This window comes from Numenius arquata, chromosome 19 (genome assembly GCF_964106895.1).
Source record: "Numenius arquata chromosome 19, bNumArq3.hap1.1, whole genome shotgun sequence".
Lineage (NCBI taxonomy): Eukaryota > Metazoa > Chordata > Aves > Charadriiformes > Scolopacidae > Numenius > Numenius arquata.
This window is the reverse complement of record NC_133594.1, coordinates 10,580,896-10,596,786: the sequence shown is the minus strand read 5'-3', so window position 1 is coordinate 10,596,786 and position 15,891 is coordinate 10,580,896. Positions and strand designations below refer to the sequence as shown.

The following is a 15,891-nucleotide window of genomic DNA, read 5'->3' as shown; positions in this document are numbered from 1 at the left end:
CATTCCTCGCTGAACCAAGAACAATGCACCCAAAATAGCAAAGCCTGCTTTTATTTCTATCAATACCCTTCTCTCCACAGCCACCAATATGACTTGAAAACCTGCCAGGAGGACAACAATTTTTTTTTTTTCCCCCTCTAGGTTATTTTTAACCTGATTGCTTTCCCAACCGAGTCGCTTCATGGTCCTGAAACATCTTTCACTGGACAACCGAAGCAGCGCGCAAGAGGAACAGCCTCTTGTTCAGGAATAACACATACCTATGATTATCGGGTTTCGGTTTTAAAAGCATGTAAGATATTTAAATATCCTTTAAAAAAAAAAAAAAAACCCAAACATTTTAAGATCCACTAACTTTCAATCAGAATTACCAGCTGAGCAATTTAGGTATTTTGTGAAGTTTTACCCACTGTACGTGTCCATCTGGTATTACTCACATGTACCTTAAAGGTAGCACAGAGTTCTCATTTTTAAAGATGCTTTTGTTTAAAGAACTCATATTAAAAGATTTCTACAGACGTTCCTTATTGCACCATCTACATGATACACAGATCGTCTGAAAATGACTAAATCAAATACATTGAAACACAGACTAAAATTAAGCTTCAAACAGTTAATATCCCTTTGGCTTTCCTGTTTTCGTTCAAACAGCACGAACTCATCTGCCACACGAAGACAGCACGAGCAGAAGAGCGGGCTTTGATCACACGCAGCTGTAAAGATCACCTAGGCAAGGATCAATTTAGCAATTTATTTTGATATAATGCATCTGTCTTGAAGTGTTAATTTCACCTGTTTCCAAAGTCTTTCAATCTGACACCTTTCGCCAAGATTTCAATTAAAGACGAGGTGTGCCGTGCTTTTGCGGACTCCTGGTTTTAGCAGCGTGGTGTAAACAGAGACCACACTTGAACCCGGAGCCCAGCCCCTGCAGTGGTTTCACAATACAGAATTGCAACAGCAGAAGGTCCTGATTAGCCCAACTCTGCCAACCTTACATTGAGCAAAAGTCTTACTGAAATTACACAAGATAAGAGACCACAGGAAAGGGCACAAGTAGTAGACTACTGTAAGCTGCTGTTTATTGGTGATGGTTTGTTTATTAGCACTGGAATCAGCCACAGAGGCTCAGTGGATTCAGGTTCAAACAGTTGAGGTGCAAAAGCATGGGCTTAAAACACCAAAAATGCTAAAATATTGCCTGAAGTTAACCAAAAAATTCCTTATTCCCATACTTTACTTTGCATGCATTTTGTTTCCTCTGTTCCTTGCTATCACTTTGTTCCATGCAGATTGGAATCATGGATTATTTTACCTGAATCAGGAAACTCAGGTTGGCAGAATCAACAAGAGAAAGTCTAGGAGCTCATTAAAACCTGGGCCAGCCTAGAAGGGCACAGACCAGCAGGGCAATGACGTGTGGCAGCCTGAGGACTCCTCGAGAATCAAAAAGCCAGACCAAACAGCAGCAGTGACGGGGCTCTTTCGTAATACCTGCAACTGCTCCAAAAGCTGAAGCTTTCTCTTCTCACGGTTTAGAGTGGCAGGAGAAAGTTTTAATGTTTCTCAGAAGAAGTCAACATCTCATCCCTTACACCGAAAGACACTTTGGTTTGTTTCAACATAAATAAAATATGAGCTTTTGAATTCAGCCTAGTTTAGTTCCTGACACAAAACTACACCCAATAATGTAGTATTTGCCTGAAGGTGTCTTTACACCTCTACAGGAGACAGAGTGTCTAGGTAAAATGTATACTGAGGCAAATTTTTATTAACTTCTTTGCTCACCTGTGTAATTACATGGGTATCCTGGCCTCTCCCCACACAAAAGACCATTGGAAAAAGCTGCAAAATGAGAAAGGCAACACGGCTGGCTCTTGGGTCACTGCTTTCAGTTTTATTTAAAATTCTAATTCTCAATGCAATTCACCTTCACTCTACGCTTGCTGTTGCTAGACAACGTGAGTCCAAGAATCAAAATATCTTTTTTAAAAGTCTTCTTTTTTATCTTTAAAGCACCCAAACAAAACTAGCAACCTACCTTACTCTCTCTGTTCAAGATAACGTGCAAAGGAACAGCAAAGGCACCATTCACCACGCTAAAATCTCAAACTACTAGAGAACAGACCTATCAAAGTTCAAGATTAGTTACACAGATTTACAAAATATTTACCCTTCACTTTCCTATCCTCTCCCAAGTATTTGGCAACTGACCTACAACTTGTGATCAAAATTTTCCTTGTTAAGTACTGCCAGGATGAATTTAAAAGAGCTTAAAGCAAACAGTATATAAAAAAAATAAAAGAACACCAAAAACCCTTCCATTGTACATTACTGTAAGAGACTGAGGCTTGAATGCCACCTTGAGACACGCGCAGCAAGTGAAGCAACGCTCTCATAACTACAGCTGGTCTCACTCCTTTTCCAAGGGTGCCCATTTTCCAGTGTTTAGAACGTCCCCAGCCACACAAAAAGCCAGAGGATGAGCAGAAGAATCAGTGTTTCAGCTCTGAACTTCTCAGACTGCTTGAAACAGCAGTTACCTTGAAGTCAACAGCAGAGGTAGCACCCTCAGCACTGAGTTCAGAAGGCAGGACAATACAAAATACAATTAAGTTTTGGGTTTTCGGGGCAGAAAAGAGGATAAGCATGAGAACAGGTATGCAAACCAGAGAGGAAAAGAGACTTTTTTTCCCCCATTCATATCTTTCTCAGCTTCTGTACTTTAGCTGCAGCTCCTACAGTGATTCCACAAAGTTACAGTCTATCTGATGAAGAATGCACCAGATAGAGACCACCACCACAGCAATATTAACTAAATTACTGAAGAATAGTATAATCAAGAAGCTACCTTGAACAGCAAAGTCAGAAAGCTTGGCATGCAAAATAAACTTGCATCCTCTATCCCCTAAAATGTAAAAACATAAATATAAAAGTATAATGTTAAAAAACATGGAAAACAAGGAGGTGGCACACAGCCAAGACACTGAGGTTACTGATTCAATGCAAACTGATTCACTGAAAATAACATATTTTCTGTTCCTATTCCTCTGGCTTTATGCATAGCTTAACAATAATATCCAGTAAAGTCCCAATTAATCATACAAAGTTCTACTTTCCTAGTTTTCATCATTACCATCTTAGTGTGGGTGAAAAGTGGAATTTGGAGCAGAGTTCAGAAGCTTTACAATGTACTTTGCAAAGCTGTGTTACGCCAAATAAACCAGCATTCTTTAGGAGTCTAAGCTCTTTACAGTCTTTGACATCTATGGTTTGTTTTTTTTACCTTTGCAATTCATGTATCATACACTTCTTGTTTTAAAAATACACAGCAAGTCCTGAAAAAAGCCTGGAAAATGCTACAGCCCAATGCCGTCATTCCAGGTGGCTGTGCTGGTTGTTTCAGTCTGAGCAGCAAAAGAAGTCTAACAGCAAAAGTGATGTCACACCAACAGACACGCGGGAAAGGAGCTGCGGTTTGACTTTTTCTGAGCACATACACACCACCTGTATTTTATTGCAGCTTTGGGGGGAAAAAAAAAAAGCATAAGAGAAAGTTCAATCACTAGCAAGCTTTCTCTTCTCACATATCACATGATTAATCTGCATAATCATGTGTTTGATCTTTACACACCTTCCCCGTGCAACACACACTCTCTAATGCAAAGAGAAGTATTTTGCATTCAAAACGAAGCAAGGAAGCCAGTGGAATACTGCATGTGAAAATAAAGATTTAGGGTGACTGAAAAATAGCAACTACAACACCAACTTTTCTCTTCATTTTAGAACACGCCGACAGCCACAGATGTTCCCATTAACCTCAAGTGCCAAAAAAGCCCCCTGTATTTATTTGGAGATAACACTGCCTCAAATTTCATCCTCCCTCCCCTTTTCAGGAGCGGAGACGCGCAGAACTCGGAAGCTGGGTGAATCACTAGGCATTGTATGCAAAACCAGGACTCAGACAAAACACACGAGATAAGCTAATGCAATTTTGGTTAACAATCCTTCACAGATCCATAGTTATTGCCAACGTCATTTTGCTTTTAATCTTAATTTGAACTATCTGCTCAGAGTACAAAACCCTGATTTTAGGCTTTTGTAATAAGCAAATTCTCCAACCCCAGAAACACACGTCAGGTCCTGGGAAACCACGGTTTATAAAAGAAATGCTGACACTGCCTTCGCGAGCCCATCACAAGAATGTCGCTGGAATGAATTCCCTATGAACGGGCGGTTCATCCACGCTGGGCGGCTGACGCTCCATCAGCATCGGGCATATCCATGCGCCATCGGCACGGGGGAGCGGGACATGCAGGACACAGCACAGGCTGAAGGCTGCGCAGCCAGAGGCTAAACAAACTCCGAGGAGGATGCTCCGCAGACTTCTGGAGCTCCTCTCATTAGGATTCAAACAGAAACAGTCATGCTCACCAGACAAACGTAGCACTTTAAAACTGTGAAAGAACTGAAAAAAGGAGAGTTACGTTCGGTGGGTGCTACGAAAAGCTGCCTGCACTTGGATTTGGAAAACGAAAGGAAACCCCTTTGCCAAGCTCCATTTGTTAATTTGTTTACTGTGTACACAAAACTAGGTTTGCTCAGTCCTTGACCTTTTAATGTTAAGTAGAGGCCCTTAAAAAGAATACAGTGTTTCTGAAATTTAATCAGCAATGGGGAAGTCCATGCAGTTACGCATTTTCTAATAAAGTAGCCAAAAAATCTCAGAAAACCCAGCAAGCTTTAATAAAACCTGTAAGTAGAATAAAATTGGGAATACAGATCAAGCTATACCCGTATAACAATGTATGTAAGGAGTACTTGATCTCCAACTTGTATCTAAGAAATAAACATGATCTTTTCCCTCTCTCCAAACCTCTCCTGAGTATTTTTTCTCCTCCTCCTCTCTCCCGAAATGCCCAGCACAGGCAAAGCTACACAGACGGCAACCACAAAGACTCCTTCTACCAATTTGATTAGTTCTTGCTGATCCGTGTTTTCAAACCAACTTAGCACAGTCTGTTTGTTTATACTTAATTTTCATCCCTAACTGACCACCCCTAAAACAATCAGCCCTTAAAAATGATCTTCTGGGGACGCTGCAGGTGTAAATAACGTGCCCCCGCCAACAGGGAGGAAGAAGACCCGAGCGAAGCACCGAGGGTACGGCACATAAACCAAATAAAGATGCCTGGACGCGATGAAACGCCACATTTTAGGGTCTACCTGGCAGCAACAGGCAACAACCGACAGAGCCAGGCCACGGCACGGAGAGCGGCCGCCGGGCCGGTAAATCGGCGTCAGTCCCGAGGGATCCCAGCACAGCCCGGGACGGGACGGCCCCGCCGCGGAGCGAAGCCCAGCGGCCCCGGTACGGGAACACCGGGGGGTTTCCAGGCTGGAAGGACCGGAAAAGCGAGATGGGTCCCCTCTGTCCCCCCTACCCGCAGCCAGGGGAGCTGCCGAGGATGGGACCCAGCCCGGCCCGGGGACCCGGCAGCGCCCGGCCCGGTGCGAAGCTGGGCGGCCTCACGGGCTACCGGGCGGCCCCACACCGAGGCCGCGGCCCCCGGTGGAGGGAGAGGGCGGGAAGGCACCGCACTGGGAGGGAGACACGACCCGGGGGGAGGGGAGACAGGGAAGGGACGCGCCCTTAACGGGGTGCGGGAGGGCCGCCAGCTCCCACACCCCTCTCGCCGGTCATGGGCGGGGAGCGGCGGTGAAGCCCCGGAGCGGCGGCTGCCGCCACCTGGCAGGCACCGCGGCGGCGGGTAAGGGGCGGCCCGAGGGCGGAGGGACGGGGCGGACGAGACCCCGCCGGCAGCGCGAGCCCCACCTACCCCGGCCGCTGCCGCCGCCGCCGCCGCCTCCCGGTGCCGGGCCTGGGCCGCCGCTGCCGCCCACCACGTGACCGGGCGGAGGGGGCGGGCGCCGCGCCAGGCGCTTCCGGGTGCGGGGCGGAGGGCGCGCGAGCGCTTCCGGCGGCCGAACAATGCGGTTCCGAGTCGCCGTCCTGGGCTGCGGCGGCGGCTGTAGGTCCCGGCGGGCCGGCGGGGCGCGGGCGGCGGCCCCGGAGCGGGCCCCGGAACGGGCCGCGCCTCCCGTTCCCCCCGCCAGCCGGGTTCGGAGAACGGCCCGGCCTGGCCGGGGGCGCGGCGGGTCGCGGGGCCGGCCGGGGGGCGCGGCTGGCGGCCGGGCCCGGCCCGGCGGTGGGGCGGCGCGACCCCAGGCCCGGGCGGCGGCTCACGGCGGCTCTCCTCCCCTCTCTAGGTCCGTAGCCGGAGGCCGCGGCGGGCGCTGCGGTAGGAGCGGCCGCGGGTGCCAGCGGGGGGACGCGGCCCGGCGCTACAGGTACCTGCCTCGTCCCTCCCGCGGGGCCGGGGAGCGGGGCCGGGGCGGGCGGGCGGGCGCGGATCGGCCGCCTCCCCCGCCTTTGCAAAAGAGGTTGGCGTTCGGGTATTGTTTTGAAAAGCTTGCGCAGGCTCTCGGCTGAGCTGTCCCCGGAACATCCTTGTGCCGGTTACCGGCTGAGCGGGAGTCGGGCCCGGTGCGCCGCCCTCCCGAGAAGGGAGCCCGGGGGGGCGTGTGATGGCTCTTGTGTCTCGGAGAGCGGTGGTAGTGGGAACTGGACGTTCCAAGGCAAGTCATTTCTGTTTTCGGCCTCTCTTGTGCCGTGCCCGAGGGGCGCTGGGGGTGGCTGTGTCCCCCTCACAGCGTCACCCCGGCTCGGGCACTGCCACCGCGCTTACGCTGTCATGGCCCAAAGTGGAAAAAACAGGCTCACAAGTAGACTTCCTTCATCATTTCCCAGAGAAAACACAAAAGGAACGGTTCCATAATGCCTGAAATTCACTGGAGATACTCGATGATCTGTTGCTACCATTCATATCTGCCAAAGTCTATTGCTTGACAAAATTAAACTTTTTGCCCTAGAAACGGGGTGAGCCAGGCGGCTCTGGAGAGGGGGTGCGTAAGAGACTGGCGGCTCTACTTGCTGTAGATTCAGCAGAACTGGTCCCTGTTTCCAAACTTTGTGGTCCCTTGTTTCTGAAGGCTTTTGAAATCCTTTTGTAGTTTTCGCATTCTGTACGCTGGAAGATGGACCTGAGGGGCTGGAGTACTGAGGAGATCAGGTCTCCGGAGAATGTCCGATCAGCAAATTGAAACAACCCTGCTTATCAACAGATACTTCTAAAAATGTTCTTCTTTGCACGCTTGTCCTGTGTATTCATTCATTTACACTGGGCACATCTCCATTTCCTGTTGTGTTCACTAAGATGATATTTCATGCCCCAAGAGAGCACTATCTGCTTTTATCTATAAACTTCAAAGCTTCCTTTCAAACTTTTTGTGGTGTTCGTAATAGTTGTGAGCTGGAAGTTTTGCTTTGTTTTGTTATTTTATCTCACTGAATCTTGCATCATTTCGTCTCCTGTGATTTCTTCACTTCCTGCAATCCCAGTTCTCTGGCAGCATTGTGTGAACAGTGTTTCATCAAAAATCAGTGTAGTGTTATAAATTCTTAGAAGAACTGTTGAAAGACAAAAGATTGATACTTGTTTTATGGAAGATCCACTGTTACTCACTCCAAATACTATCAGACAAGAACAAATTTCCTCGAGGAGTGATCTTCCAAAGAAGACGACAAGAACCAAGACTTCTGATGTTGGCCAGGTATTCCAAACGGCATGATTTATATAACGAGGGGCCAGATAGAAGACTTTTTTTCTGTGACCTTTTTTTTTTTTAAAAAAACAACACACAGCAGACCAGCCCCCGCAGAAGACCCTAAAAGACAATCTAAGACGATGCGTTAAACCCGGAGCTGCAGATATCAGAAAGCTTGTGTAGTTCTTCCTGCTAAAAGACTGGCTTGTGGAAATGACAGCTACTGCCAGCGAGACGTGTCCTCTATCAATATTCCTGCAAAATGTGGCATGTCCCAGAGGAATTGTAGCCATTGTTCTTGGACTGTAAATCTTATGAGCAGTACACGATAGGTGCAGAAGGTTGAGGGATGTTTGCATGTCTGGCAAGCGCTGGGTTCTGTCTCACCTTGAATTCATTTCTCATGAAAGCTATTTAGGTGTTAAAGGAAATCAAGAACCAAAAGCTAAAGGAACGTCATTGTTCCTTGGTAAAGACAAAATCTCTGAGGAGTTCGAATGTGGAAGCAACGCTTAACAAGAACTGAGGCTGCTAAAAATACTTCTGTGGTTCCCCTTTAAATTGCAGACAAGTAGTGTGGAAAATGTCTTAACCCTTTAGGATACTGCTTCAGGAGAATGTCGCATCACCTAAACTTTATATTTAAGCTGCATTAAATTAAAAAAAAGCTAGAAGATATTGTAAGGCGAGGCATAAACTTGATTTTTTTTCTTTTAACTTGTAACAGACATTAGTATTTATCTAGGATGAAATATAACATCTGATTAAACACACGCTTTATATTATTACTTTAGACCCTTCTAATTTGCATTTTAGAAAACAAAAAAGTTCTCACTTGTGTTTTTTTTTCTTGCTGCTTTTCCTTAGGTGTGCCAAAATGTCAGAAAGATCAGATATTCTTCACTTCAAGTTTGACAGTTATGGGGATTCGATGTTACAGAAAATGAACAAATTGAGGGAAGAAAACAAATTTTGTGATGTCGTGGTCCATATAGATGACGTTGAAGTTCGTGGGCATAAAATTGTGTTTGCTGCTGGCTCCCCCTTTTTAAGAGATCAGTTCTTACTAAATGACTCCAGAGATGTAAAAATCTCTATCCTGCAGAGTTCGGAAGTGGGGAGACAGCTGCTTCTGTCCTGTTACAGTGGCGTTCTGGAGTTTCCTGAAATGGAACTGGTGAATTACTTGACTGCCGCGAGCTTTCTGCAAATGAGCCACATCGTTGAGCGATGCACGCAGGCCCTCTGGAAGTTTATAAAACCGAAGCAGCCCTTGGAGAGCAAGGAGTGCGAACAGCAAAGTGACTCCTCTGAGCTGAAGGACCATCAAGGAGATGACGACTCCCTGCAGCAAGATTCGCCTTGTATTCAACCTTCGGAAGACAGTATGGACATGGAGGACAGTGATATTCAGATCATCAAGGTGGAGTCCATTGGGGAGGTGACAGAAGTGAGGAACAAGAAGGATCAGAACCAGTTTATTTCTTCTGAACAAACTGCGCTGCATTCCTCAGAGCCTCAACACTTTCTTATCAACTCCACTGTTGAAAACAGAGCAAGTGAAATAGAGCAAAACCACCTCCACAACTATGCCCTTTCCTATGCTGGTAGTGATAACATCATCCTGGCCTCTAAAGATATGTTTGGGCCTAACAACAGAGGTATAGACAAAGGCCTCCAGTGGCACCACCAGTGTCCCAAGTGTACCAGAGTATTTCGGCATCTGGAAAACTATGCTAATCACTTAAAGATGCATAAACTATTTATGTGTCTACTCTGTGGCAAGACATTCACTCAGAAAGGCAATCTCCACCGGCACATGAGAGTGCACGCAGGCATCAAACCGTTCCAATGCAAGATCTGTGGGAAAACGTTCTCTCAGAAGTGTTCCTTACAGGACCACCTCAACCTGCACAGTGGGGACAAGCCCCATAAGTGTAACTACTGTGACATGGTTTTTGCGCATAAACCCGTTCTGAGGAAACATCTTAAACAGCTACACGGTAAAAATAGCTTTGACAATGCAAATGAAAGAAACGTTCAAGACATAACAGTGGACTTCGATTCATTCACATGTAGCGCTGCTACAGACAGTAAGGTCTGTCAGCAAACTGATGCAAGCCAGGTACTGGATGCAGGGAAGCTGCCTCAGGCTGTGCTCAGTTTAAGGAATGATAGTACCTGCGTCAATTAAGCAATTAAAACCAGCCCTTTGTAGGGATCGTGACTGAGAGGAACAAAGGGTTGGTTTGGGCTCTTACCTAAACTAGTGGTGTGCCCTGAAAGGCGATGGATGGATGGCGGGTTGGATTGCAAAACCTGGCAGGTCTTCAGCCACCGTACTTAGTCTTACTTGATATTTTCTGTGAATAGCAATCTTCCTTCAGGTTTCTGTCTGTGTCTCTACTGTGGATTGTGGGGTTAATTGTTTCATTTCTCTTTAATTAGGAGACTCAAGACTAACACCTTTTGAAAGACTGTTGCTGTGGGCTGCAAGTAAACCATCTGCTGAACAGTTAGAGGCCTCTGTGTCTGGGCAGATGGAGGAAAGAGCAAAAAGGACAAGTCTGTGAGATAACCCAATTATATTTTTAAAAAAAGCACTGGATAACTGAAAGCACTCCATACAGTTTAAATTTAACTTACCTCTTAAAATTATCTTTCTCTGATCTTACCCCTAGACCCCTACAGTATGAAGTATTTCTGTGTCACGTTTTTGCCCTTTCTAAACCATTTTAAGAAACTGCTGCTGCCAATCAATGCTATCTTAAAAGCTCTCAGGGTTTTTAACCTCGACCTGCATTATGAAAAGATAAAACCCTAAATGATTTGGCAGGGTTAGCCGATCACTGTGTAGAACTGTTCAAAATGAGAATAAATTGCAGCTCTGGAATGTGAGAGGCCAGTGCCTGGAGTGCAAGTATGACCTATTTCTTTTGCTGTCATACCTCGGATTGTTAAAGGGCACTTACCAGTGTATGTACTGAGACAAGCTGAACACTTCAAAACTAAAAATTATCATCTATCTTCCGTAAATTTTGCATCACATAAGCCACAACAGTTGCTGGTTTTAGAGCAAAGCTGGAGTGGAAAAATAATTGCTTTTTGACACTGTGAAAAGGATCTGTTTTAAAAGCTGCAATGTCTAACAACTCCATGCTTTGCTTTTTTTTTTTTTTTTTTTTGCTCCCCCCCCCTCTCCCCCTTAGTTCTTGTATATCTCTCCTTGATATCTAATGAGGGCCACGTGTCAGTTAACTTGAAAAAAGAAACAAAAATACCTGCCATAAGAATGTTAACAACAAAGTTTTTTGAGTTCTTGGACATTCAAAGAATACTTTTTTTTTTCTTTGTGACCTGCATAGTTCGTGACCATTAGTGTTTTACAGAGCCTAGGGTGAGATATAGGTAGCACAATTTCCATAGGTTAATACACAACTATTGACTGTACTCAGCAATACCTCTTGTAAACCGCCTTAAACATCAAATGTAGCGGGAATGGCATGTTAATTGGGATTCTGGGATTATATCGTGTTGCTTCTCAAAAGTGCCGTGGAATTATCCGCATCCCAATCAGGCTGAAAGAAACTAATTTATGTGAGGAACACCATTCCCAGTAGAACAGCACTCTTATTACAGTGAAGTGTAGCATAGACTAATAATCAAATGGCTGATCCTCGGTAGAGAACTGCTCTTGGTATTTGGAATAAGTATTTCTTCCGATGCAGCTCTTTTCCACAAGGTTTGCCGTGAGGCTGAGATTATGCTTCCTACCTAGAAGTAGTACTGTTTGTGTGTCTGAATGAGGAGGTGGGGATGAAAGGCTGCTATTGTATGGTTAAAAATGCTAAACAGGTATGACCAAAGGCGTGTTAGAGCAAAAAATGTTTTGTATGTAATTATCAAAAGTTGGTCTTGCTCTTCAGATACTGTGTGTAGAAGTCAAGATTTCCTTATGCAGACATTACACTGATGGACGATAAAAAGTGTTAATGTTGCAGAACGTTTTCAGAAATCCACATACTTTCAAGTAGAAAAGCAAGGTGATTCTGTGAATCGGTTTTTGCAATTGAGTTCTTAAAACTACTGTACTTGACTGTTACATGAACTATTAGATGGACAGCTATGAAGTAAGCAATTGACATGGAGTCAGGGCATTACATCTTTCAAGTTGTAGCAAATATACTTAGGTCTAAAATGTAACTATTTGGGACTTCTTAAAGCTATTGTTCAGGTTCCTGGGGCAGAAAATAGGTTTGCATGGGAAGAAAAACTGTTTTTCCTCTCAAAGCTACCCGCTTCCAGAGTCGTTTTGAGCTAAAACTGACCATGACAGTTGTATCTGACACTTGCATTCTGTCTTCAGGCAGAATCTTCTGTATTGTTCAAACATTTTGGTAATATATTATTCACTATATGGGAGTAAGTTCTAGCGCTAACGTCAAAAAGAAGACAGATGTGGAGAATAAGAGCTTCCAGAGCCAGGTCAACGTGCTGTAAGGGACTAGTGAATGATCTAACCAGATGTGAATATGGACACGATAAAGAAAATGGTCTTCTGCCAGAAAAAAAAGGAATAAAACTGTAAAAATGTTAGAAAAAGTGGCAGCAAGATGGACAGTATTGAAAGCTTTGTCTATCTGGGAAGGTTTTTTTGTGGCATCATGAAGCTGTAACGTAACTGCAATGAGAATACAGTTTGGTGAAGTAGCTGTGGGTGACCTGAAGCCGATATGAAGAGACAAGGCGTTTCCTAAGAAACAAAAAAAAAAGATTTGGTCAAGATATATAGGTTTTCAGTCCACCCTGTGCTGTGGTGATGTCAACGTCTGAGAAGCTGAGACTGCTGGCCGTTCATTAAGAGGCTGCTTGTGGTCACTTGGTGAGACCGTGGCAGAAATAAACAGGAAAAAGCAGAAATGAAGACGACTGCTTGCTCAATGAAAACGGACACATCTGTTGGATGAAAAGTGACTTCTTACTAATGTCTGTGCTTTTGGCAAAAGGGTCAGACCAAAAGATTTATGCAGGAGATGGCTGCATGACTCCAGAAACACTGGAGATCTGAGGGCTGATGGCACGGTGCAAAGCGCACTTGGTGGCAGAGTTCATCTAAGACTTGCCCCTATATGGAACAGACAAGTGAAGAGTATAAAAGAGGTATTAGAAAAGAAAAATCTGGCTAATGCTTCTTCTCTGAATGACAGATTAAAATGGAGTGAGAATTATTATAAATGGAATATACAGAGGCAGCTTGATTATAGAATAAGATGAACTTAATTGTCCATGTATGTAAAATGTTGTCTTCATTGCAATGTTCCGATTAGTGAAAGACTAGATCCATTGGTTGTTGCTACTGATGCTGCGTATTCAGAGGATTATGGCAGTTATCATGATCTGTGTGTTGATGTGTAGAATACTATTTGCTGGTAAGTGGATAGTCTCACAACTTAATGTGCTGTACAACTTCCTGCGTATCCTAAAAATAACTGGTCTATTACAAAAATATTTTAATAATTCCTTGGATATATTAGGATTTTTTTTTTTTTATGTTGGCATTTTATTTATTTATTTTATATAGAAGAAGAGAATTTTAGAACTCTTAGGTTTACCAGAGGTTTAGGTTGACCACTTTTCTGAGTGGTGGTAGTTTGTGTAGCATGTGTTCCTGCAGCATACGGTGCAGCTGCACCGCCTCCTGTATAGATCAGGGATGAGTCTTTCCTTAATTTATTTTTCTTTTAGAAGACATGTGTTGCAAGTTAGTAATTGATAAAATTGAAGCGTCATTCTTTTTCTCCCCTAGCTTTTTGGCAAAACTTAGATAGCTGCCGCTGAACTTTCGTTGACGTAATTTCAAAAGTAACTGTGTGGGGCCGATTCTGGTTCTGGAGATCGGGAGGAGTAAAGGCGAGGAGGGAGAATCAATTTGTGATACAAACGGAAAACTGTTAAAGGAATTCTAAAGTCACGTTAAATCTTGATTTTTAAGAGCCAAGGGAGGAAACTCGCCGGCCCTCCTGACTTGGTAAGGGTTGAGAAGGCAGAACGGACGTTTTTCCTTTTGAGATTGTATAATCGACGGACTGAGCATTAGCTACCTCTTCAGTGACTGGGCAAAAGTCTAACCCTACGTGCGATTACCAAAGCAGGCGCGTCGGCGGCGGTCGGCGCAGCTTCCTCCCCGCTCCGGGGCCGGGGAGAAGCCGGCTGCCCGGCCCGGTGCCGGGGCCCGGCGGTGCGCCTTTCCCTCGCCGTGTCCTCGCTGAGGGCGCCCGCCCCCGCGGCGGAGCCCCCGGGCAGCCGCTCTCCGAGATGCCTTACGGGGGCGGCCGATACGTTGCTACCTCTACCGTGCGTTTGGCGAGGCGCGGCCCGGTGTCCCCCGGCGGCAGCCGCTGTAGCAGTGCCAAGTCTTCTAATAAACGTGCTGCTAACTCTGTCTCCCGCCGCCTCTCATTTCCCGCCGCGGTAACGGCGCACGGGGGGAGGAGGGGGGGGGCCGTCTCGGAGCCGCTTCCGGCACCGCTACCGGAAGGGGCGGGGGGAGGGGGAAGTGCTTCCGGGGCGCTGCGGTACCGGCGGCGGAGCACGCACCGGCTGCAGGGACCGGCCGGGCCGCGGCCGGTGAGCGGGGCGGAGGGAGGGAGCGGGGCGGCTCGGCAGGGCCCGTCGGCCGCTGGAGCGGGGAGCGAGGCCGCGGCTGGGCCCTGCCGGCGGGGGTGGCCCGGGCTCGGCGTGACTCTCCCCGGCGGTGCCGGTGCCTCCCCCGCGGGAGCTCCGGAGCCATGGCGGCGGACTCGGAGGTGCTGCACTTCCAGTTCGAGCAGCAGGGCGATGCCGTTCTGCAAAAGATGAACCTCCTGCGGCAGCAGAACCTCTTCTGCGACGTCTCCATCTACATCAACGACACGGAGTTCCAGGGGCACAAGGTGATCTTCGCCGCCTGCTCCACCTTCATGAGGGACCAGTTCCTGCTCAACCAGTCCCGGCAGGTGCGGATCACCATCCTGCAGAGCGCCGAGGTGGGCAGGAAGCTGCTGCTCTCCTGCTACACCGGCGCGCTGGAAGTCAAGAAGAAGGAGCTGCTGAAATACCTCACCGCCGCCAGTTACCTCCAGATGGTCCACATCGTGGAGAAGTGTACGGAGGCTCTGTCAAAATACTTGGAAATCGACGCTTCCATGGAGAATGGCGACCAAGTAGTGGAGAGGTGTCATTCCTCAGACGCTGAACTGAGAGGCGGGGATGACGTTTTAGATAAAGATTGTGAGATAATTGAGATCTCCGAAGACGGCCCCGTGAATGTGGAATACCCCGTGAAACAGGAGAAGGTGGACGTCTCCCGGCCCGCAGTGCAGAGCTTGATCTCGGAAAGAAAGGACACAAAAACCCCAGAGATATCAACGGTTGAAATCGGATATAAGGACGATGAAATCTGTATCTTCAGAATGGATTCTATGAGCGTAGCAAACGTAGAAAATGATCATTTTCCTCAGCCTTGCACATCCTCTAAAACAAACTTGTATTTTCCAGAAACCCAGCACTCCTTGATAAATTCGACAGTTGAAAGCAGAAATACAGAAATGTCCGGAAATCACTTTCAGGCTTTTGTCAGTGACAATCCAGAAGGAACTTCTAGTGTGATTAATGGGTTCCAGAGCCTGGACGATTCTGGCAATTCATGGCGGCACCAGTGTCCCAAGTGTCCGAGGGGATTTCTGCATCTCGAGAACTATCTCAGACACCTGAAAATGCATAAACTCTTCTTGTGTTTGCAGTGTGGCAAAACATTTACACAAAAAAAGAATCTCAACAGACACATCCGGGGGCACATGGGCATCCGCCCCTTCCAGTGCGTGGTGTGCTTGAAGACCTTCACTGCCAAAAGCACGCTCCAGGATCACCTGAATATACACAGTGGTGACAGGCCCTACAAGTGCCATTGTTGTGACATGGACTTTAAACACAAGTCTGCTCTTAAAAAGCATTTAACTTCTGTTCATGGAAGGAGTAGCAGCGAAAAACCAAACCTCAACGCTATTACGAAAGTTAAAATAGATTATGATTAACAGAGCTCCTGTTAAAAGATTAAATGATAAAATGATTAAATGAGCTCCTGCCTAGTGAAATTCTAGATGAAATTCTAGATACAGATCCCCACGTGATGGAGAGAAGCACAAATACGTGACTGGTGATCAAAGACAGGCCTTGCGAGCAGCA

General features: G+C 46.4%; 2 protein-coding genes across 2 annotated transcripts; both read left to right on the top strand.

Annotated features, from left to right (window-relative positions):
* The first annotated feature begins 5,992 nt into the window (after positions 1–5,992).
* On the top strand, positions 5,993–10,058 carry ZBTB26 (zinc finger and BTB domain containing 26). The gene is made up of 2 exons (XM_074161227.1): positions 5,993–6,351; positions 8,536–10,058. Exons 1-2 carry the CDS (start codon positions 5,993–5,995, stop codon positions 9,860–9,862), a joined length of 1,686 nt encoding a protein of 561 aa, XP_074017328.1. The 3' UTR covers positions 9,863–10,058.
* A 4,398-nt stretch (positions 10,059–14,456) lies between these two features.
* On the top strand, positions 14,457–15,740 carry ZBTB6 (zinc finger and BTB domain containing 6). The gene has a single exon (XM_074161214.1). The coding sequence runs from the start codon at positions 14,457–14,459 to the stop codon at positions 15,738–15,740; it is 1,284 nt and encodes a 427-aa protein (XP_074017315.1).
* The last annotated feature ends 151 nt before the right edge of the window (positions 15,741–15,891 follow it).

Coding starts and splice junctions, on each gene's coding strand:
- ZBTB6 (XM_074161214.1), top strand. CDS start 14,457: ATGGCGGCGGACTCGGAGGTGCTGCACTTCCAGTTCGAGCAGCAGGGC.
- ZBTB26 (XM_074161227.1), top strand. CDS start 5,993: ATGCGGTTCCGAGTCGCCGTCCTGGGCTGCGGCGGCGGCTGTAGGTCC. Junction 6,352..8,535: donor GACGCGGCCCGGCGCTACAG/GTACCTGCCTCG, acceptor GCTTTTCCTTAG/GTGTGCCAAAATGTCAGAAA.